General features: G+C 21.6%; 3 protein-coding genes across 3 annotated transcripts; 1 reads left to right on the forward strand and 2 right to left on the reverse strand.

The window, feature by feature from the left end:
* Window positions 1-2,277: 2,277 nt before the first annotated feature.
* SRAE_2000264400 (Toll/interleukin-1 receptor homology (TIR) domain and Leucine-rich repeat and Leucine-rich repeat, typical subtype-containing protein) lies at window positions 2,278-7,778 on the reverse strand (the record flags this gene model as incomplete). The annotated part of the gene is made up of 4 exons (XM_024653736.1): window positions 2,278-4,998; window positions 5,190-5,765; window positions 6,160-6,658; window positions 7,747-7,778. 4 exons carry the CDS (start codon window positions 7,776-7,778, stop codon window positions 2,278-2,280), a joined length of 3,828 nt encoding a protein of 1,275 aa, XP_024507183.1.
* Window positions 7,779-17,177: 9,399 nt separating this feature from the next.
* Window positions 17,178-18,518, forward strand: SRAE_2000264500 (Succinate-CoA ligase, ADP-forming, beta subunit; the record flags this gene model as incomplete). The annotated part of the gene is made up of 2 exons (XM_024653737.1): window positions 17,178-17,219; window positions 17,262-18,518. 2 exons carry the CDS (start codon window positions 17,178-17,180, stop codon window positions 18,516-18,518), a joined length of 1,299 nt encoding a protein of 432 aa, XP_024507184.1.
* Window positions 18,519-20,283: 1,765 nt separating this feature from the next.
* On the reverse strand, window positions 20,284-21,685 carry SRAE_2000264600 (Putative transcription factor SOX-14; the record flags this gene model as incomplete). The annotated part of the gene is made up of 3 exons (XM_024653738.1): window positions 20,284-20,529; window positions 20,571-21,425; window positions 21,476-21,685. 3 exons carry the CDS (start codon window positions 21,683-21,685, stop codon window positions 20,284-20,286), a joined length of 1,311 nt encoding a protein of 436 aa, XP_024507185.1.
* Between the last annotated feature and the right edge of the window lie 1,667 nt (window positions 21,686-23,352).

Raw genomic sequence — 23,352 nt, forward strand, 5'->3', positions numbered from 1 at the left:
CATATATAAAAAAAAAAATAAATATTTGTTTATCAAAATATTCATTTCCTAGAATTTATCCTTATAAATTCACTAGTAGAAAAATTAATTTAAGTAAAGAACCCTTTTTTAAAGTTTATTTTTTATTATTACAAAAAAAAAAGCTTTTATTCTTTTATATATTTAAATGTTTTTTTTTTTTTAATTTCTAAAGATAATTGTGTTGTTTAACTTAAATATATACAATCGAAAAAACAGACCAATAAAAATTGTATGTTTTATTGATAGTTGATGAAGTTGTAATCTTCTTCCACCCTCTATTTTTTTGGAATTTTTTATTCTCTTGATAGTAAAGACAATGCCAATTTATTGGATGGAATGATATACAGGGGAATGGTAATATTTTTTCAACACTTAAATGATAATGACTAAAACTTAATGAAATTTAAAATATATATAATATATTGGTATTTATTTTCAAGAAGAGAAAAAAAAAATTTTTTTTTTAAACTATTAAAATAATATATAAAAATTTAAACATTCTTGAAAAGATCAGGAAACAATTAGGAATAAAAAAAAATGTATACTTTAAAAAAAAAATATGTCAAAAAGAGAATATATAAATTAATTTGTGAATAAAAAAAAAAGAATAAAACTAACAAAACTAAAAGTAAGTTAGATGGCTCATATCTACAGCATCCTTGAATCCCATTATAGCCCTTCAATTGACAGAGAGTCTTCTCTCAACCCCATTATATGTCCCTTTATATATTCATTCTATATTTAAAAATAAATATAAGAAAATAAAAAAGAGAGAGAATTTTAAGGAATATAGGTCCTATCATCATTACTACCAACTCCGTGTGGGCCACTAGTCTCTCATCAACTATGAAGAGAGATATTTTCTATAATTTTATACATTAAATTTTATATTTAAAATACCACATAGCTAATAACATGGACTAATGTATGTAAATACTTATTACAATCATGGCTTTATCTGAAAGTGTTGCGCGGGTACATACTAAGAAATAATATATATTATATGAAAAGCTGAAATGAAGATGTGGAAGTATGGTACATACACTCTTTGCACTATTTGACCCAACCCATAAAGTCTACATATATAATAGTAGAAATTGCCACATCTGCCTTTGGTCCAGTGACTTTAAGTGTAATACAATATTATAATTAACTTTTTGCTTTTTTAATTTTAAAAATTTATTACAAAAAAAAAATAGAAGGTAAACTGTTAATATCTATAAATTATATAAAAAAAATATATATATATAAGCTAATAGTATATAAAATTTATACAAAAATATATAATTTAAATTTATTTATAAATCTTAAAATATATTAAAAAAAAAATGTACATAAAAAAATATTTTCTATTCTACTAAATTTATTCATTTAAAAAGATTCCTTTTAATAGTAAAATAGTAAAAGCACATAAACTTTTATTATTTAATATTTTATGATAAATTTAAAAAAAAAAAAACATCATTTTAAAAATATTTTCTTACCATTAAATAAAAATAATTTATAAAATTGTAATTAGAAGTATAAATATCTCATTAAAATAATGAACAATTTCTAACTAAACTTAAGAAAAAAATATTACATGGTCACCAAAAGACACAACAAATTGTTTGTTAACAAAATTTTAAGAAACAATATAGATAAAAAGTTGAATAAAAAAGTATGTCCTATGAGATTAAGAATGTGAGGTTGATGATTTATTGATAAGCAAAAGGAAAAAACGCAACAAATCTGTCTTTAAGATGTTTTTTAAGAAATAAAAAATATATATATATATAACATAACTTTTAAAATATTACTTTTCTTTAATTTTTTTTTTACAAGAGTAAAATGTCTATTAAAAAAGCTCCATTTTTAAAATAAATATAAACAGAAATATCTAACACCAAAACATATTCATGTTTTAGTATAAAATAGAAAAACTTTAAAATTTGTGTGAAGATTTATATGTTGTCAAGGAATTTTGATGTATCAATTAAAGAAATTTTTATCAACTTTCCTTTTAAAGAGATGTAAGACAAAAAAAAAAAATAACGAAAAAAAAAAGAAATAAGATTTTTAAAAATTATTTATTAGATTTTTACAAATATGTACAAATAAATATTTATTAAATTAACATTTAAATCACAGGGTTGTAATAGGTAAAGTTATATTACAAACTTTAAGTATAATTTATAATGACAAATTCTTTTTACCTTCATGGAAGGATTGATTGATAGGAAAAGACATATGTAAATTAAAAATTTACTAATTTTTCTAAATTAAATGACTAGGTACACTACCAGTAGTTGAAGTATTTGTTCCATACATATCAGAATAGTGTTGTGAGGATGAACAATCAGAGAGTGGAGTTGGACTACCAACCATCCGCCCAATTCCTGAACGTGATGGTAATGCACTACGAAAAAGATTCCAAAATAATGGATCTCTCATTCTAATGTATGTTGATTTTCTTAAAATTTGCCCCAACTCCTCATCTAAATCATTCAATGTAACATCTTCATCAAGTACAGCTATAACACGTTTAGATTTTGAGAGTGATTGTGTAAAAAATAATTGATGTGATGTCTTAATTTGGAGCATATTCCATTCATATTGTATAAAATTTTTTGTTAAAACTAATAATAATGTTTGACTACATTCTAGGAGTCTATTAAGTTCATCACTTATTTGATGTACATTTCCATTATATCGTGGTCCATCTCTATGAAGGAGTGCCATCGTATACTCATCATCATCTAATGGTCCACATAATGTTTTACATACCATAATTTCATCAGCTTTTGAATAACTAACAAAAAGATCAAAATACAATAAACTTTGCCCCTGAGACCATAATAATGTTGATGGAGGTAATGGTGAACATCCTGATTGAGGTGATGTTGTGGAACAATTTAATGACATTGTCCCTTTTTTATATCCTTTCTTATCAATACACCTACGATTTCTTGTTAATAATGATAAACAAAAACAAAATATAGCTAAACAAATACCAATAAAAAGTATAATTAATATTATTAAAAGTAATTGTGAATCTAAAATATTCATCCCACTAAACCATCTAATATTTTTATCAACACAAATTGATTTATTAACTTCAGCCATAAATTGCATCATTGGTATAATAAATAAATCACTACCAAAATTAGGTGAATATGATGTTAAGATAGTTGTATCATTATGCCTAAATGCTTTAGTAACATTTTCAACACAATTTATTTTACTATAATCACTAACATGATGTTGATTATTTACCAACCAATATTGCATCTTGAAACGTTGATTACAATCACATCGAAATGGATTATTTGAAATTGAGACACGTTGTAGACGTTTTTTATTTGAAAGATCCTCTAAAAGATATGGTAAATCAGTGAATTGATTATTTTCTAATGATAATTCATTTAATTGTGGTAATGTATTAACTAAATTTGGATCAATTTTCCTTATCTCATTTTTGGATAAATAAATTTTTCTCAATTTATGTGCTTTAGGTAATGATTCACTATCAAATTCCTCCAATAAATTATCAGATAAATCTAAACTTTCTAAATTTACAAGTGTATTAAATGCACTTTTTTCAACTCTTTTAATTCCAGATTCAGTAATAGAAAGTTCTTTTAATCTAAATCTTGCCAAAAAATCATGACTCCTCAGGACTGGTAACATTAAATTTTTTAAATAAACATGTGTAGCATGTACAGGAATATCTTTTGGTGAGAAACTTCTTAATGCTGAGGCATTCTTTGAGTTACATGTAACAATATTTGTTGAAAAGTCTTGAGAATGATAACAACTACAACCATCAGGACATTTTGAGTTACAGTCACAATTTCCATAGTCACAACAAACACATTCTGGTTCACAGACAGCTGCATATGGGCAAACTAAATTTTCTTTTGTAATTTTTGATAATGTTATTGAATGACCACCTGATAAACTAAAACATGCTGCACCAGAAGCATCAGCTATTTGTATTGGTATGACATTTTGCATATAATATAAATCACTATCAATATCAAATGGAACTTCAACAATATATTTTAAGATCCATGTCATTTTACAGGAACATTTTAATGGATTTTCTCCTATATATAATTTTAGTGCACCTAATAAATGTTGCCTATTCTCTTCTTCACTTCCAATAAAAGCATCCTCACTTAACTCCTCAATATGATTACCCTTCAAATTAAGAAGTTTAAGATTAGGTAATTTAACAAATGTCCTTGAGGATATAATTTTTAAAAGATTATATCCCAAGTCAATTTCTTCAATTGTCTTCGGAAACCTATCCCCATTAATTAATAATAATCTATTATTTTTTAAATTAATTTTTTTAACATTAATCTTGGTACTATCAACAATTGATAACATAACAATACGATTTCCCTCCAAATTTAAATCATGTAATAATGGTGGAATTTCATTCCAATTTAATATTTCAATTAAATTATTACTAAAATCAAGTGTTCTTAAATTTTTTAACTTCTCAATAGCCCCACCATCAGGACCAAAATTATCAAGATAATTATTTGAGATATCCAAAATACTTAAAGAATTACTATCTTTGAAGGCATCCTTACTTAGTTGGGTAATTCGATTATTTTTTAAATAAAGTCTTTTAAGTTTTCTACAATTTGAAAAAATAAATGAGTCTATTGATGAGAGGCGATTGTAACTAGTGTCAAAAGATGTCAAATGTCCTAACTTTGAAAGTGTTAAAAGGGGAATGTTTGTTATTTGGTTATGTGAAACATTGATATATTTTATTCTATTGAGATTTGATATAGATATCGGAACTTCAAGAAGTAAATTTAAAGATAAATCCAATGATATTAATGATTCTTTTTGACCATCAAAAAATGTTGGTGAAATTTTATGTATACTATTATTTGTTAAAATTATATCTTGAAGCATATTACATTTATCTATTGAATTACTTTTTAATTCCTCAATTTTGTTATGTGAGAGGTCAAACTGAAAAAGAAGAAGATTAAAAATTAGAAAATATTTTGACAAAAAGTATTATTAATCCCTATATTTTTAATTGTAATAAAATTAATTCCACCATACAAATAGTAAATGAGTATAAAAAACTCAAATTACAATCTATATTATGGATGTATAAAATTTATTAATTACTCATCCAAAAAGTTCAAATTACTTACAGATTGTAAATGTGTCATATTACCAAAACTATTTATATTTCTAATATTATTTCTGCTAACATCAAGTGTTGTCAACATTTCAAAAGATTCCTCAAATATTTCAAATGGTATTTTAGTAAATTTATTTCCACTTAAATCTAAATTTTCAATTTTTTTTCCCTTCAAATAAACTCCATATTTTTCTTTCATATTATCAATTAACATATTAGAACTTAAATTAAGAGAAATTATTTCTTTTAACTCCCCAACACTAAAAGGTAATTTTTGAATTTTGTTATAAGCTAAATTGAGGTGTAAAAGTTTTTCACCTAATTCTGGAATTTCTCTTAATTGATTATTATGGATTTCTAAATGTTGAAGTAATGGAATATTTTTAAAAACATATTTTTCAATTTTTTCTATTAAATTATTTGAAAGTATTAATTGTTGGACAGAGAAAAATGAACTAAAATCTTGATTCTTAATTTCTTTAATTTTATTTCCATTCATGTCAAGGATAGCCAAATGTTTTAATGTTAGGCATGCTTCAGTACCAAGACTGGGATCTTCTAACAAATTATGACTAACATTTAATATCTAAAAAGAATTAAAATAAAATTAATTTGTTAAATGAGATCTTTTGAAAATTTTATTATTATTATTATTGTTATTATTATTAATATATTTATACTTTTTTTTTTCTTTTCGGTAATCATTATTAACATAATTCACTCAATATGCCATTAAAATAAAATATTAATCTTCTTTTGTTTAAAGAAAGTTTATCTATTATTCTATCAACTAGTCATTTAAATTCTAATTATAATATCCTCTATTGACCTGTTGACTTAGCTTATTATCTTATATACAACTCATGCTGGTTATCAATACTTATAATTAAAAATTGATAATTAAAAGTATCTCCTCTTGACAGGTGTGAATATTAATATAAATTATTATTTTTAAATATATAAAAATATATAAAACTTACTTGTAATCTACCGACATTACATAGTTCTCCAACACTAAATGATACAACATTCGACTGGGTCAGTGAAAATTTTTCCAGTTGACTAATTTCTTTTAAAAAACCCGACTCAATAGATACTGGAAGATGGGTATTAGGATTATTTACATGATCAAGATATAAATTTCTTAATGATTCAAGTCCATAAAATAATTCACCAGACAATGTATTTGATGATGTTACTATACTACAATTATTAATACGAAGATCTCTTAATTTGGTAAATAATTCAAATGGACCTTTACGAGATCTTAAAAATTCCACCTGCCTATTAAATATATTCTTATTTTTATTATTTTCTTTTTCAAAGTATGTTGGTGATGAATAAATATTATGACAATAGATACTTAATGATTTTGTTACATTTGCGGGTAATGTATTTATATATTCTTGGGTTATTTTTTCCCATCTACAATTGATATTAATTTTTTCAATCTCCAGTGCATCCGGTATACATAAACATCTATGAAAAGATTAAAAAAATAAATTATTTTATTATATCATATTTATTTGTTTATTAATTTTTTTTTTCTTATTTATATATATATACATGAATAATTATATAATAGTTGTTTATTTTATAATTGAAGTATCAAAATAATAAACATATAATTTCTCAATAAGGAAAAAAAAAAAAGAATGTTTTATAAGGGGTGACCTTTTTAATTTATAGAATAAGTATAATAAAGGTTGATTACATAAGTGATGGTAAATGAAAGATAATAAGAGTGAGTAAATTAGATATTTTCATGTTCATTGTTATGGATGATTATTGTTTAACATCTCTTTAATTAGCACACAACAATTAGTAAATTTGTATTAAAAAGAATAATGTATTGTAATGAAGGGAAATAATTTACCTATCTATCTAGGAGTCAATTACCCCCTATACAGAAAATACCCGTTATATTAATATATACATATATAAAAGAGAGAATACTTTAACATATTTTAATTGTTTAAGGAAAAATAGTATTGTGAATATATTTTAAATTATTATAACATATTGCCTATATGGTTATTAAAAATTATTTAATAATAAATAATTGTGAAGTAATAGAATGTATGTTAAATATAAATTATAGTTTTAGGTAATTTAAATAATAAAAATGTTACTGTAACATGAAAGTGTGAAATAATATATATATAAAAATAATTTGTTATTATATTATATAAAATTTATTTTTAATACCTTTAAATAATTATATAATAACTAGTAATAAAAAGTAATTTAAATTTACTATTAATACATTTTTAATAAAGAATATCACAAAAGTGAGAAAAAGTTTTTTTTTTTTTTTTTTTCTTTCATCTAACAAATTAGCTATTAAAATTATTTGTTAAAGATAGTAAGTATAATAAATAAAAAGGTAATTACATTAAAAATATTTAAGATATTTTAAATAAATCATCTTTTGTGGTTGATTAAATATATAGAACAGTTAAAATAAATTATATAAAATTTAAAATTAATTGTAAGATATAATAATTAATATATATATATATATTTTAAAAGTAATAAGAAATATTTAAAATAAATTTTTAACTTACCTTTCTGGACAGTTAAACCTATAATCTAACATTGAAATGGATGATTTTATAGATTTAAATAATATCAACAAAAAAATTATCACATTAAACTGTTGATATTTTAGCCTTCTCATTTTTTTAAAAAATATATATAGAAAAAATAATAAAAAAAAAACAAAACAATTTATTAAAATATATTTGAGACCCGTTGGATATTAAAATACCAAGGTTAAATATTTATCTTAGAATACTTTTTGAAATTGCAATAAATTTCTCTATCAATTCAATTATATTCTTTATCTCTGTTGATAGAAAATTAATTATCAAATAAAGTTGTATTCATTTATGATTTCTGTAAAAGAATTATGATTAATAAACATTATTAAAAACAATTAAAAGAACGTTTAAATTATAAAAATGTGGTGGAGATTAATAAAGATAAGGAAAGTTTAACGGGATTTTTATTATTTTATTTGAATTAACAATAAAGATTAGGTAAAGTTTTTATTAATTAAATAAATTCTTATATAAATAAAGGGAGAAAAAAAAGTAAATATATTTCATGAAAAAAAATTTTTTTCTTTATTATCTTTTTAATACTTTATATATTATAATATGATACTTTTTCTTTTTATATGATAGTGATTAAAATATTAATTAATAGAGATGATGTATATATATATATATAATGATTATTATTTACCTGTTACAAAAAGAATAATGATAATGAAAAGTAAGTTTTAATAATTATTTCTATAACAAAATTGGGTAATTAATAATAAAGGATAAGTTTTATAATAATGTAATATAAATGTTAATTTACACTAAAAGATAGATATATTGTAATAAAAAGGGGGAAGGTTAATCTTAATAAGGGCGTGGTATGGCCATAAATGAATTGAAGCTATACATAGATATATCCTTTATATTATAAATTATACATCTAAATACAATAAACTAAAAAGATGGATTTGAATGTTAAGATGATATAGATGAACAAATCTACATATTATAAGGTGTTTATAAGTTAATTGACCATAAAATTGTCTATAACAAATTTCATGAGTATGTTTTTATATATTATAAGATAAAATATATTTACAAATATTTTTTTTTTATAAAAAAAAAGAAGTAAAAGTTACTTAAATAAAAATTAAAAAAAAAAAAGTTAATTTTTATAAATTTTCATAAAATTAAGTGAACTTTCAAATTTAATAATAAAATTAGCTTAAAGGAAAAATGTCAAGAAATTTTTTTACACATTAACAATGTCACAGCAGGTATCAAAAAGTAATGCGCCATTAATGCTTTGATTCTTTTAAGAATCATGAAAAGTGGAAACCTTAAGGTTTACTCATTATGAGAGAAAAACGGCATTTCTATAAGATGGAGCGGTTAATTTTTTTAGTTGTAAATAAAAATTTGTTAAGATTAATTAAATAAAGGAAGTATTTTTTTTGGTTGTGAAAAAGGAAAATTGAAAGATGATAATAAAAAAAAAAGAATTATATATGTATATAAATAATGTGATATTTGATAAAATGATTTTAGTTTAAGAAAAAGAAATGTTCTCCATAAATATAAAATATATTAAAATGAATAGTTAATAAAGAAATTGACCGCAATAATATAAAGATAAGTTGAACGGAAGCCTCTAGGGGATAGTTGATGGTCTTTATATATTAAAATATAAAGAGTCTACAAGTTATGTTTTAAAATATTAGCTTATAGTATAAAAATTGTATTACTTGGTTATGGATTGTCTATTATATTTATAATATATGATAGGCATTTGTTATATATGTTTATAAATATTTAAAAATAAATTTTAATGATACTATCACTATTCAGGGAGTTTTATTTAATGAAAAAGTATTTTCATTGGATATTATTAAAAATTTTTTTCCTCCATTCTAGATGGTGGTTTTTGGATGATTGTATAAAATGATAGATCTCTGTTGTGATATTAAAATGCTATAATATATTAAGAAATGTCAAAAGTTAATAGTAAAAGTTTTTACTTCCAGCTTTTAATTGTTAAACTATTAATAAATATAAACAGAAGTGTGAAGACCATATTTTGTTATAAAAGATATATTTTAATTGTAAAGAAGTAATAAAAATTGATTAAAATAAATGCTGCAATACATTGTAAAAGATGCTAACAGTTGTTTTAGTTAAAGATATTTTGAACAGAAGTTAAAATAATAAAATTACGTTATACAATTGTAAAATATTTTCTAGTATGAGTAATAATTCAATATAAATGTTTATATTTCCTTTTAGAATTGATCAAAAGAATGAGTAATTATGAAGATGTTAATCAGAATTAGGTATTTTTTTTATTTTAAATATATTTTTATATAAATATATAACTAATTAATTGTAATATATATATTAGATAAATAAAAAAAATTTTTTTTAGTTATATTATAAGGTAATAATAAATGTAAATATAAAATTTATTATAAAAACTTCTTGACACATGTATTGAAGATAATTATATGGTAAAAGATTAGATAGGTAAATAGAAATAAACAATAAGTAATAATAATGTAAGAATTATATATGAGACTCTTGAAATGAGGGATCTTTGGCATATTTGAGAATAAGATAAAGGTCTATCAGGATTATACTTGGATATTGGTGGTATTAAGTAACAATAGATGTGTGATGTTATTTGTCCTTGGAATGAAGAGGGCAAATTGATCGTAGTTGAATGATAATATAATGAAATTGATATAATTATTCTATTATTATTATTAATACTTGATATAAATAATTCAAGAATATTAATACATAAATAATGAAGTAGATTAGAAAAGTATAATAATAATAATAATGTAAAAATAAACCAAAAGACAAGAATATAAGAGAAAAAGATTAATAAATATTAAGGCAATTTGCGCAATGAGTAATATTTATACTATAGATTATTATTGAGACAATAATAATAATATATATTAATATCATTTCATATCCCTCAAATAGTTTACATGAAGAAATAGGTGTTTGAGGACATTATTAAAAGTCACTTTTTATATATTCTCAATTGATATTTAACAATAGTATATATATATATTAGTTAAGACTTTTTAAGTTTAACAAGTGTTTCAAATATTTAAAAGATATAAAGTAAATGATTGAGTTTTAGTTATTATGGTAAATAAACAAAAAAAAATAATCTTGAATTAGTTTATAAATTATTGTTTATTGAATCATTTCAAGAGTGAGGAAGTATTCATTCATGTTAGATAGATAGAAGATTACATCTAAAGTGCTTTATTAAATTGATATATATATATATACACATATCAATTATTATTAAAATCTACAAATTATTCATATATTGTTGAGATACATTTTCTATAAAAAGAGAAAAATAACGATCCTGAAGTAAAAATATTGAAATAAATAAAAATATAAAGTGCTTTTTAGTTGATGAAGAGTTGACATAAAAAGCAGATGGTTAGAGGAAAAGAAACAATATGGTTTTAAGATATTTAAATGATCTTTTAATTAAATATTGTATAATATATAGTAATAATTCAATTTTATTAATTTATATACTTTTTTTTTTTTACTACAGTATGATAAATTTTAATTCAAATATAATATATATTGAGGATAATTGATTTTTCTATTAAAGTTTTAATATTAAAAGTATTAATATAAACATTTTAATATATATGCATAAATTATTAAAATATTGTTTTAATAAAATATGAAAAAAGCAATTTTATGTATGAGAAAATAAAAAAAAAAAAGAATGTAGTATTAGATATTTAAGTTTTTAAAATATATTATAATACTTGTTTTATATAATATACCTTAACAAAAAAAAAGAACTTTTTTTTTATTTATTAAATAAATTATTGTACTCAATTTATTAATTGTGGTTAAGTATTATCCATAATATGAAAGTAAATCCTTTAAGCGCATTTCTCTTAACAAGTGTTTTTCTGTCAATCAACACTAAACCTATAAATGTCATTTTATTTGTTTAAAATCTTTTTCACATTTATAAAAATATTATTTAGATAAGGAAATATAGTATAAAAAATGTAAACAATAATAGTTTATTTGTAACAATATCTTTTCATGACAACGGCATATATTCTTTTATAGTAATGTTAACTTATATGTATTATAAATAAATAAATACTGTCAGGAGAGGAGAAAAAGAGAGAGTGAAAAAAAAGAAAAAAAAAAAAAAAGAAGAAGAAACTATTAATTGGATGATTACCTGTTTTCAAAGAAACCGATATCAAAAAGTATATGAGTATAAGTATGTAACAAGATTTGTAAATATAATAAAATTGGATTAGAATTATGAAAACAAAAGAATAAAGAATTTGCCGATATAATATGTCTTTTTTTTTTTTTGGTTGTTAAAGTTAGCATAAAATAATAGTTTGATAGGATATGATGAAAAGAAATCAGGTATTTGTAAAGCAATAAAAAGTTAAATTTATGTTTAAGATAGATAGACATAAAAACAATTTAATTTATATAAATTTATTGATATAAAACAATTCTTATATTTATAATATAGTTAAAAGATATATAAAAAAAAATTATCTCAAAACATTATTAATAGAAAATGAATAGTTATAAGGTGATCTCTCAAAAGACATCTGCTCTCTTGAGAGAATCTTCATAACATAAATTATTCCTACTTCGAATGGTACTTGAGAATATTATTATATAGGAAAAAGGAAGTAACTATTGTATCCGGTATTAAAAAATTGAATAAATGACAAGTCATTATAAAGATTATTATAATAAGATCTACACAATTCTTGTGAATCAGTTGTTTTTGAGTTAATTAGATTCATGAGATTGTATTATAATTAGATACTATAACATAAATACCTCTTCTAAGATACAAAACAAAATTAAAAGTCAAGAGTTGTTTAGTTTATATTATAATACAATAATAAAAATGTAATAAAATATTTATAAATAAAACAAATAAACAAATATATTCCATAAAAAAAAATACTTTTTAAAAAAAAAAAGAAGAAAGAAATACCTATTTTATAAATATTTTTTGGTAAAAATAAATTTACACAGTATGAAAAGGAGAAAAATATATAAATGATTGGCTTTTAAAATACACCGTCATGACTGATGATCACAATGTATATTAATTTAATCCACTTTTAGTGCATAAATACATCAAAATAAATTTATACATATTAAAAATTCATCTTCATTATTTAAATATAATTTATAAAATGGATCTTCTCTCAATATATAAAAAAGATCCTCAATATGTATATATATATAATAAATACTATAAATGTCACAAAATCATTGCCGTTCTATTGAATAATTTTGTAATTTAAAAGAGATGTCTTGAAATTTTTAATTAGAAATGAGGGAAAGATAGTTAAAAATAAAACTAGTTTAAAAATTTTATTTATAAAAAAAAAAATATTAAGGTTATATGTATGATAAGTTAAAATTATTTTAATATGATAAATAAATAAATTATAAGTAAAAAAAAAAATTTTTTTTAAAGAGGATTAAAAAAAAAAGTATATGATAAGATTTAAAATAGAAACTTTTAATGATTTATATGTAATAGTTTTAATATCAAAGGTTAATATTTTTTTTTTGATATAATATGTATTAAAAGATGAAAGAAGATATAAAATTAATGATTGTGGTATGTGGAAGGAAGTTTCAAATAAAATTCATATTGTAATTAAATAGTAATATTGGTATCAAATAATATTATTATTCTTTATATATATATATATAGATACATATAAAATTAAAAATGTACACTACTATAGTTGTGTATTAAAAATTATTTATATTAAAAAGTAATGAAGCAGTATTAATAAAGTGGCAACATGTTCTAATATTATTTTATATCAACTAATTATATGGTTTCAATACATATTGCCATTATGTTTTAAGAAAGATAAAATTGAAGATATATAAATATATTTATTAAAATCTGTTATCATAAATAAGCCGCTTCCAGAAAAAGGATCAGGATAAAATATTTTTGAGAACTCTTATTATTATTATAAAAGTTTACTAATAACTTAATTCACCAAGAGCATGTTTATAAGAAGATTAGATGACTGATAATAACAGTTTAGGAACATAAAAATATAAAGAACAAAAATGAGTAGTTTCAATTGTGTTGGTAAATGAAGTACTATGTGTTAAAATAAGTGAAGTGCATATGATCGGTACAGTTAAATAGATTTAATAATTACATTTGAATGGGAACTATTGAGATTACAAAATGATAAAGTATTCATGGAAAAAGATATTAGCTAGAGATTAATGGAACACATTTACAATTGGATATATAGATTAATAATAATTTTTAAGTTTAATCCAAATAATGATTAGTTAATTAAATAGTAAATAATAAATAATAATAATAATATAAAAAAATATAAAAGTCAATGTTTTGACATTAATATTATTAATAATTCTTACAAATTACTAGGTACAGTTATAAACTTGTTAATATCTTAAGATTTTAAAAGTATCCTAATTAAAGAGTTTTTACCATGATGAGTCTCTTTAAAGTTGCGCAATTTAAAAGAATGCCGTTCTTGTATATCTTTTTTTAAACCATACTTATTCATTCCACTTCATACAGTTCAAAGAAAATGAATAACAGATAATGGATGGACTTTTAGAGGAATGCCGAAGTGATTATTGAGGTAGATTTATATATACTTCACTATATAATAATATACTAATTTATATAAATTTTATTTTAAAGAAAAAAAAAATTATACATATATACATTTTAAGACAATAGTATTAAAATATAAACTTCAATGTTACAAGTATTAATAGAGCGTCGTACTATTTTTCAACCAATATCAAAATTACCAATCAACAAAAATGATGTATGACAAGTTACGTTAAACAAAGATATTATATAATTTTTCTTTTGATGGAAATGATGTATTTTGTCTTTGTCAAGAAATGATAGTGAAGTTATTTTACTATAATCATACATTTTCTATTTTTATTATTTATATTTACAGGTGATAGTTAATAAAATTTTTATTATATAAATATATATATATATATAAAAAGTAACCATCCAAATAAAATTATTTAAAATGACAAAAATAAAATTTTTCATGAAAAATAATATAATTTTACTAATTATATAAAAATATATAAAGAAAGCTTTTTAGATCTTAATCTATCATTTTAAATGGAATTGTTTCTTATCATTAAATATAATTAACATCTTACACTGTCTTCTATAAATATTTTTAAATATATATTTATATGTAACATTACTTAGTAAAATAAATTTTCTAAATATACATTAATTAAAAATTAGGAGAAAATATTTATTTGTATATATATAAAGAAAATAAATACTTATAATTATATTTTGTAGAATGATAATAAATAAAAGTATAATGTAAGAAGAAAAAAAAAATAAAAGTTTAATATACATTTTCTGGAATATAATAAATTTTAGGAATAAGAAAATGAATCATAGTATTATGGACAGGTGCTTAAAAAGATTAAGAAACTGAGAAAGATAGAGATTTGCCGGGCCATGAAAAGTTAAAGAGGGGATTAGAATTCTTGAAAAAAAAAGAACAATTATATCACAAATACAAAAGAGAAATGAAATTAAGTATATGATTACTTTGATTAAAATGTCAAGATAATATTTTTAGAATGTAACTAGGTAAAAGAAGTCAGTAAAAGTAACTGTAGCAAAAAAGTATAATTTTATATAAGACAGGTGGTTGGCATGAAAGATTATTACAATTTTATGTATAATGATGATGATATAACTAATCAAAATATGACCTTCCATCTTAAATATAGTTAACTCAGGCAATTATCAATATTGTATAATATTAAATAAAAAATATTAAAAAAGGATTCTCAGCATGCCTTCAAATTTTAAAGTAACTTTCTAATTAAAACAAGGTTATCAACTATTATTAAATATCATTTTCAAAAATAATTTTATATATTTATTTTTACAGTATTAATAGTGGTAAATAATTTAATTAAGGAATATGTTTATGAAAAATATAATTTATCTATATAAATATATATATATATAAACTTTAAATCTAATACTTTATAAAATAAGTAATAATATAAATATTCTTTTCAATTTTCAAATAAATTTAACAATGTCATATTAAATAATAATAAATATAAATAAAATAAACATCTAGTTAATTTTATTACTAATTGTTAAAATTTATTGCATATAAAAATTTTAATTTAATCAAAATTTTTATCAGAAATGTTAACAAATAATTGCAAGTGTACTTTTATTAAATAACATTAATTTATATGGTTTATAGAAAATATGATAAAAAAAAAATATTGTAAAAAAGAGTAAAAAAAACAGTATATATGTATTGTTTATATATATATATATGGTCATCATATATAGTTTTTATCATTAAATAAAAAGACAACAGTTGATTAAAAATGAATCAGTTGTGGTATATGTCTTAGGAATATTTTATAATATCCTTTTTAATAGATATCGTATTTATTGCAGTTCCATTAGCAAAAATAAAATAAATCTTAATGAAAAATTATTTACTATCTTATTTATTAAATATCCATTAAAAATAAATTAAATTTAAAAGTTTACTCAAGTTGAAATACAACCATAAAATATTAATTATTAGAAAATTTTAAAATCTAATTCCTTTATATATAAATAAAAAAAATATTTTATTTTTAGCATTTTTATTTAATTTATTACTAAAAAAAGAAATCTTTTCTTTTAAATTCATATTTTACATTAAAAAAAGTGCTCTTTTATGGTTGTTTATTAGAAGAAACTTTACCAAGAAAAAAAAAACTCAGTTATGTCTTAGAATGATGATATTCTTTTCTACAATTAAATATATAATAAAAATTATAATACTCAACATTAATATGATAAAATTTTAATAAATAAATTTTTTTTATATTCAATTAATTGTTTATTAATTATTATAATACATAAAATAATATATATTTTAAATGTAATATAACAATAAAATAATCCTTTTTTATAACAAACTTTTTTAATTATATTTTTGAATGACTTTTTTTTTTGCTAATACATTTTATATCCTACTACTACTACTACAACATATGTTTTTATATTATCATGCCAAAGAAAAAGAGTTGTTTTTATATTCATCAATATCTTTTTTATTATTGTATTAAAAAAAATTTTTTTTTTCTTAAATATTATTTTTAAAAGCAATGATAAACAAGCTATAATTTAAATATTTGGTAAAGTTTTTCGTTTAAGTATTCTTTAAATTAAATCATAAAATTTATTTTTTTATATTGAGTATAAAGAAATACTTTGGAATAAAATATTGGATAGGGAATGTACATTTTTAGTTTAATTTTTTTTTCATTCAATTTTAGAGAATTATTGGAATTATTATACAATTATTAAATATAAAAATATGTCACTTAATAAATATTGTTTACTTAAATCACCCAAAAAAGTATGTTTACTTTGTATTAATAATTTTATTTTTTTTTTAAAGATTTTCCAACATTTTTGGAGAAATCTTAATCTTCAAGAACATGCTTCTATGTCATTGTTAAAAAAAAATGGAGTACCAGTACCACCATTTGCCTTAGCTAAAACACCAGAAGAGGCATATAGTATTGCAAAAACATTGAATGGAAATGACTATGTTGTCAAGGCACAGGTTCTTGCAGGTGGACGTGGTAAAGGACATTTTACCTCTGGTCTTCATGGTGGTGTTCATATTGTCTTCTCACCAGAGGAGGCTCAAAATAAGGCATCTCAAATGATTGGTTCAAAATTAATTACTAAACAAACCACTTCTGATGGTAAAATTTGTAATTCTGTTCTTGTTGCAGAGAGACTTTTTACAAGAAGAGAGTATTACTTTTCAATTATGCTTGATAGGCATACAAATGGACCTGTTTTAATTGGATCATCTAAAGGTGGAATGAATATTGAGGAGGTGGCTGCTGAGGATCCTAATGATATTGTGACACTTCCAATAAAAATTGAGGAAGGATTAACTGATACTTTGGTGGAGAAGTTTACCAAAGATATGAAATTTGGTGATAAAAGCTTAGATAAGGCTAAAGATATTATCAAAAAGTTATATGAAATGTTTATGCAGAATGATGCTTTACTTATTGAAATAAATCCAATGGCTGAGGATGTCAATGGAGACATTTATTGTATGGATTGTAAATTTAGTGTTGATGATAATGCACAATTTAGACAAAAAGATCTCTTTTTAATGCAAGATTTTGAACAAGTAGATGATTTAGAACACCGTGCCTCAAAATCTAACCTTAATTACATAAAACTTGATGGAAATTTGGGATGTTTAGTTAATGGAGCAGGTCTTGCTATGGCAACAATGGACATCATTAATCTTCATAAAGGTGTACCAGCAAACTTTTTAGATGTTGGAGGTGGTGCAACAACTGAAGAAGTTACAGAAGCTTTAAAAATTATTACAGCTGAGGGAAATAATGTAAATGCAATTCTTATCAATATATTTGGAGGAATTGTTGATTGTAGTAATATTGCTAAAGCAATCATAGCTTCAGCAAAAGATATCAATATTCCAATTGTTTGCCGTTTACAGGGAACAAATGTAATCACAGCTAAAGCACTTATTGCTAATTCTGGATTAAAAATTTTTTCATGTGATGATTTAGATGCAGCAGCACAATTAGCTGTTAAACTATCAACAATAGTTCAATTGGCTAAAGAATCATCTCTTGATGTTTCATTTGAATTACATATTTGAATAAAGTTTTTATAAAAAAAAAAATGAAAAAAAAAGTATAAAATTCATCTTTTTTATAATTTTGTATTTGTTATTTACAAAAAAAATTTTTCAATACATTTAAAAATTTTTTGATATTATTGATAAATAAAAAGTTCAAGAAAGTTAATTTTACTAAAATAAAAATTTTTTTACAAAGTATATATTTGATTATACTGTTATTCTTTAATAATAAAAGATAAATTATTACTAAGAAAATCTTGTCCTACCATTGTAAATGTCAGGTTGTAATTATTTTTATTAACATAATAAAATCATCATTAAAAAATACTTTTTGGTCCATACTTTAAAAAAATTTATTCATTTATAACTTTTAAAATAATATAGTATATTTTATTAAATAAAAAGTGAATGTCCCTTTTTTTTTAATACTTTAAAAATTAGCCTTCCAACCATTATGATATCAGTGCCATTTTAAACATAAATTTTATACAGTAAAAAAAAAAGAACATTTATTTTCCAACCTTGAAGTAATTTTTCCCTCCATTCCTTATTGTATATTATGTCATTGGAGCTAGATAAAGAACGACAAATAAAAATAAAAGTGCAAATAGAAGACAAAGAACCAATAAATATCACCTTTTTCCTTGTCAATAATATAGAGTTTGATACAATTTTTTTAACCATTCCATATTGTTATTTTATTTTAAAATAAATGATTATATTTTCCCTCTCTCTCTCTCTTTTAATTTTTTTTTTTCTAATCAACCAATATAATAAAAAATATAAGATAAAATTAAAATTAAATTTATTATTTTCTAAAAAAAAATATCTACTAAAAACAATTGTTGTATATAATAATAATAATAATATGAAAAACGATTGACAAAAAAAAATTATATTATATAAATTTAAACATAATAAAAAAAAGAATTTTAATGAAAGAAATATTAATAAAAATTATGGTTTTTGTTTTAATTTTTAAAAATTATCCCCATAATATAAATTTCTCATTCTAATTAAATAATGAATTATTGTAGATTGTAGATTTTTAATCAGTACCAAAAGTTATATTACTTATAAATACCTCTTGAAATTCCACTTGATCAATAATTATTAATAAGTATAATACACACTAGAGAAAATTAAACTAACTTCCTTTTACATAAGTATATATTATGAAAATCAAGAATATTATTAAGTGTACAATATTTTGTTGATATATTATTAATTAACATATTAAACTAAAAAAAAAGACAAACAGTATTATTGATAAGAAGTTAATATATAATATAATAATATCAAGTTAAATAAAATTACTACTTTAACATGTAGAAAGATAGAGGATACTATATAAGATTATGCCTTGATAGGTGAGGTAATCAAAAAACTTGCTCATTCTTCTTTTCTAATATTAATTTTTTTTAAAAAAAAAGTTATCCAATTACCGTACCGGGTTACTGGAGTGAGAGATAGATGAAATTATATGAGAGATAAAAAAAAAATAATAATAATAATGATTTTTAATAATTATATATCTATATTGTTCCTTCATAAATTGTTATTTGGTTGGAGCCAAAACTTCTGAGGTATCGTCAAAGTTGCTAAATGATACATACTGATGTTTAAATTCTTTTTCTTTAAATAAGGTGTATTTTATATTTACATACTATTGAGTATTTTTTTTTCATAGAGAGAGTGAGTGAGAGAAAAGAAGATAGAGAACAAAAAATCTGGGATCATTTCATAAAAAAAGGATTGAAAAAAAATTTTTTTTCTTCATAATTTAATTTCCATATCCTGTAGTTGAATGAGAAAATCCTATTGAATTATTTTCATACATTGATTGTGTATATGTAAAAGAATCCCAATGGGGAAAATTTCCTGATGTAGTATAAGGTATTGTATATTGATTATTTGTATTTTCAATTCCTACAGATGATGGAGATCCTGTACCTACTGTTGATGGTGAGTTTGGTGAATTACTTGTTTGAGGATAAGAATGATAATAATTTGATGAAAAATCATTTCCCTTAAAAATATAAATAAAAATTATCAAAAATTTAAACTTACAATTCTATTAATATTAAAATTGTTTCCACTACTATGTATAAAAGATGATGATGGATTAGAAGTATTAAAAGATGCGTTGAAAGAATTAAAGCTTTCATCGCAAAAACCTGATTCTGGAGTTCTAGGTGTTGTATTAAAATCAGTTGGTGATGGGTATGAGGTAGTTGTTGTGGAGGGTTGATTAGTTGAGAAGTTAACTAATTCCTGTTTAAGTTCACATTTTATGGCAGATGGTGTTGTGTTAATAGATGAGAATGTATTAAAAGTATTATTATACGGAACAAGATTTCCATCATTGTTTCTTAAAGCTATCCCATTATAATCAACTTTCATAGCTTTGCCATAAGATGCTGGTGTCGATATCTCATTACCAGAAACCATAATATTAAAAGGATGTCCCTGACCATTAACAACTGAATTTACATCTGTTGGTGGACGTTTAAAACTTCTCAACATATTATTGAAACTAATTGATGAATTGGTTGAATTATTATATTGAGAGGTTGAATAATCAAATGTTTGATTTTGTGGAAAATTTTGAACAAGTGGACCACCACCTTTTTTATTTTTCTTTCTTGGTTTATATTTATAATCAGGATACTCCTTCTGATGAAGTAATCTTAATCTTTCAGCCTCTGCAACAAATGGAGCTTTTTGATCTTCAGTTAAATTTCTCCACCTCGTACCTAATTTTTTGCTAATCTCAGCATTATGCATTTCAGGTTGATTTTCACAAATTTTTCTTCTTTCTAATTGACTCCAAACCATAAATGCATTCATTGGCCTTTTAACATGATTAGAAGTTTTCTTACAATTTGTAGCATCAGAATATGGTGTTCGTGATGTCTTTTCAACCTAAAAATAAATAAATAAATAAATAATTAAATTAATTTTAAAAAACATACTCTTAATGAACCAAAAAAAGCAGTTGGATCATCATAACTAGAAGTTTCAGATAAAGTTGATTTTTTTGTTGAATTTTTAAATGAAGGTGTATGTTCAGAATTCATCTCTCTACAAAAATTTACCTGACCAGTAGAAGAATCAGAGACTGGTGAATTATCTTGAAACTTTTGTAAAGGAGTTTCAGTAGGTAATACACTATCTACAACCATCAGAATATTACAAAATATTTTGATTTACTTTTATTTTTATAATCTTTAAAATGATATTATTTTTGTTGTTGTTTGTCCTTCTACCTATTAATTGTCTTTAAAGATAAACTCTACAAAATATAAAAATAATTAATTTAATAAGAATATATATATATATTATAATAATGATAATATTAAAAATTAAGACCGATTGATGTGGGAGAAAAGATAGAGATGATTGAATAATATTAAAAGGTGTTAAATTATACCCATTTACCCGAAATAGGAACCTAATTTTGGGGCTGAAAAGAGATTTTGGAAAAAGTTGATGTTGACGACGGCCATGATGATGTCTCGAAGTAATCTCCTATTTATTAATATGGAAGAGAAGGTTGAGCGCAGATGGGTGGCAGCAGCTGGAGATACAGTCGCGTGTTGTGGAAGGTTAATTATGAAGAAAGGCGATGTATGGATATATATTTAGACTATATTTTTGGGTGTGGAATGCGCAATAATTTTGAGCATTCAAATATATAAGAATTATTTTGATTAAGAAAAGTAGATATAAATAAATATACATAACATATATATATTTAATGTATATAATATATATGACGAAAAGATGAATGAATAGCTTACTAGGTTTTGGTAATAGAAAGAGATATGATCAATTGCGAAGATTTTCTTTTTCCTAGAAAAGGGTAATAATGATTAGGTATTGATAAAGAATCAAAAATAATGTGTCACTGGCGGCATTTAACATATTAATTATATTAAAATATATAAATTTTATAATATAAAAAAAATTAATTAAACAAAAGTTCAAAAAAAGTTCACAAAAAAAAAAAAAAGTTATAAAATTCAGGAACATTTTAAAAGATAATAAAATAATAAAAGCTTTATAAAATATTTGACCACGCCTTAATGAAAATAAATTATCCAGAAAAAAAGAGGAGGAGGAGGAGGTATAGAAATTGAGACTTTTAGAGATAGTACAATTGGCCAAACATAATAATAAATACATTTATATCACATATACTCAATGAAAATGTTACTTTCTCTACTAATATAAGAAAAAAGATATAAGAGAAAGTCGGAAAAAAATTATGAAAAACCTTATAATTAAAGCCTTATCTGTTGTTTAAGTTAAAAAATAAAGATGTAAAACATGGTTCTAAAAGAATCAACAAAAAGTATGTTTTTAAGATATCAAATTTCTTTGTTGTAAAGATAGTTTTATAGAATGAGGAAGAATGATATTACAAGGTGAAAATAATCTGCAGTAAATAAGATTTTGAAGTATCTCTCTCTCTCCTTTTGGTAACCCCTACAGAGAGTTTATTTTAATTTGATAAAATCACCATAGGTGGTATAAAGCAATCCTATATTTATATGTGGGATTTCTTTTTTGATAAGAAAAAAGAAATTAAAATGATAATATTTTAAAATAAAATAAATTTTACTCTTCATGTCAAGATGTTTAAAAAAAGTTGGGTGGGAGAAAAAAGATCAAAAGAAATAGAATGTTTCATTATAGTGATTAACAAAAATAAAAAATCATTTTTTCAATTAATTATATAAAATAAGTAGGAAAAAAACTTGAAAAATATTATATTATTATAAAACAAGTCATCATTAGTGTGACGTTTAAAAAATGTTCTGGAAGAGAAATTTAAGAATATTAGACA

The sequence above is a fragment of the Strongyloides ratti genome (genome assembly GCF_001040885.1).
Source record: "Strongyloides ratti genome assembly S_ratti_ED321, chromosome : 2".
NCBI classification, from domain to species: Eukaryota; Metazoa; Nematoda; class Chromadorea; order Rhabditida; family Strongyloididae; genus Strongyloides; species Strongyloides ratti.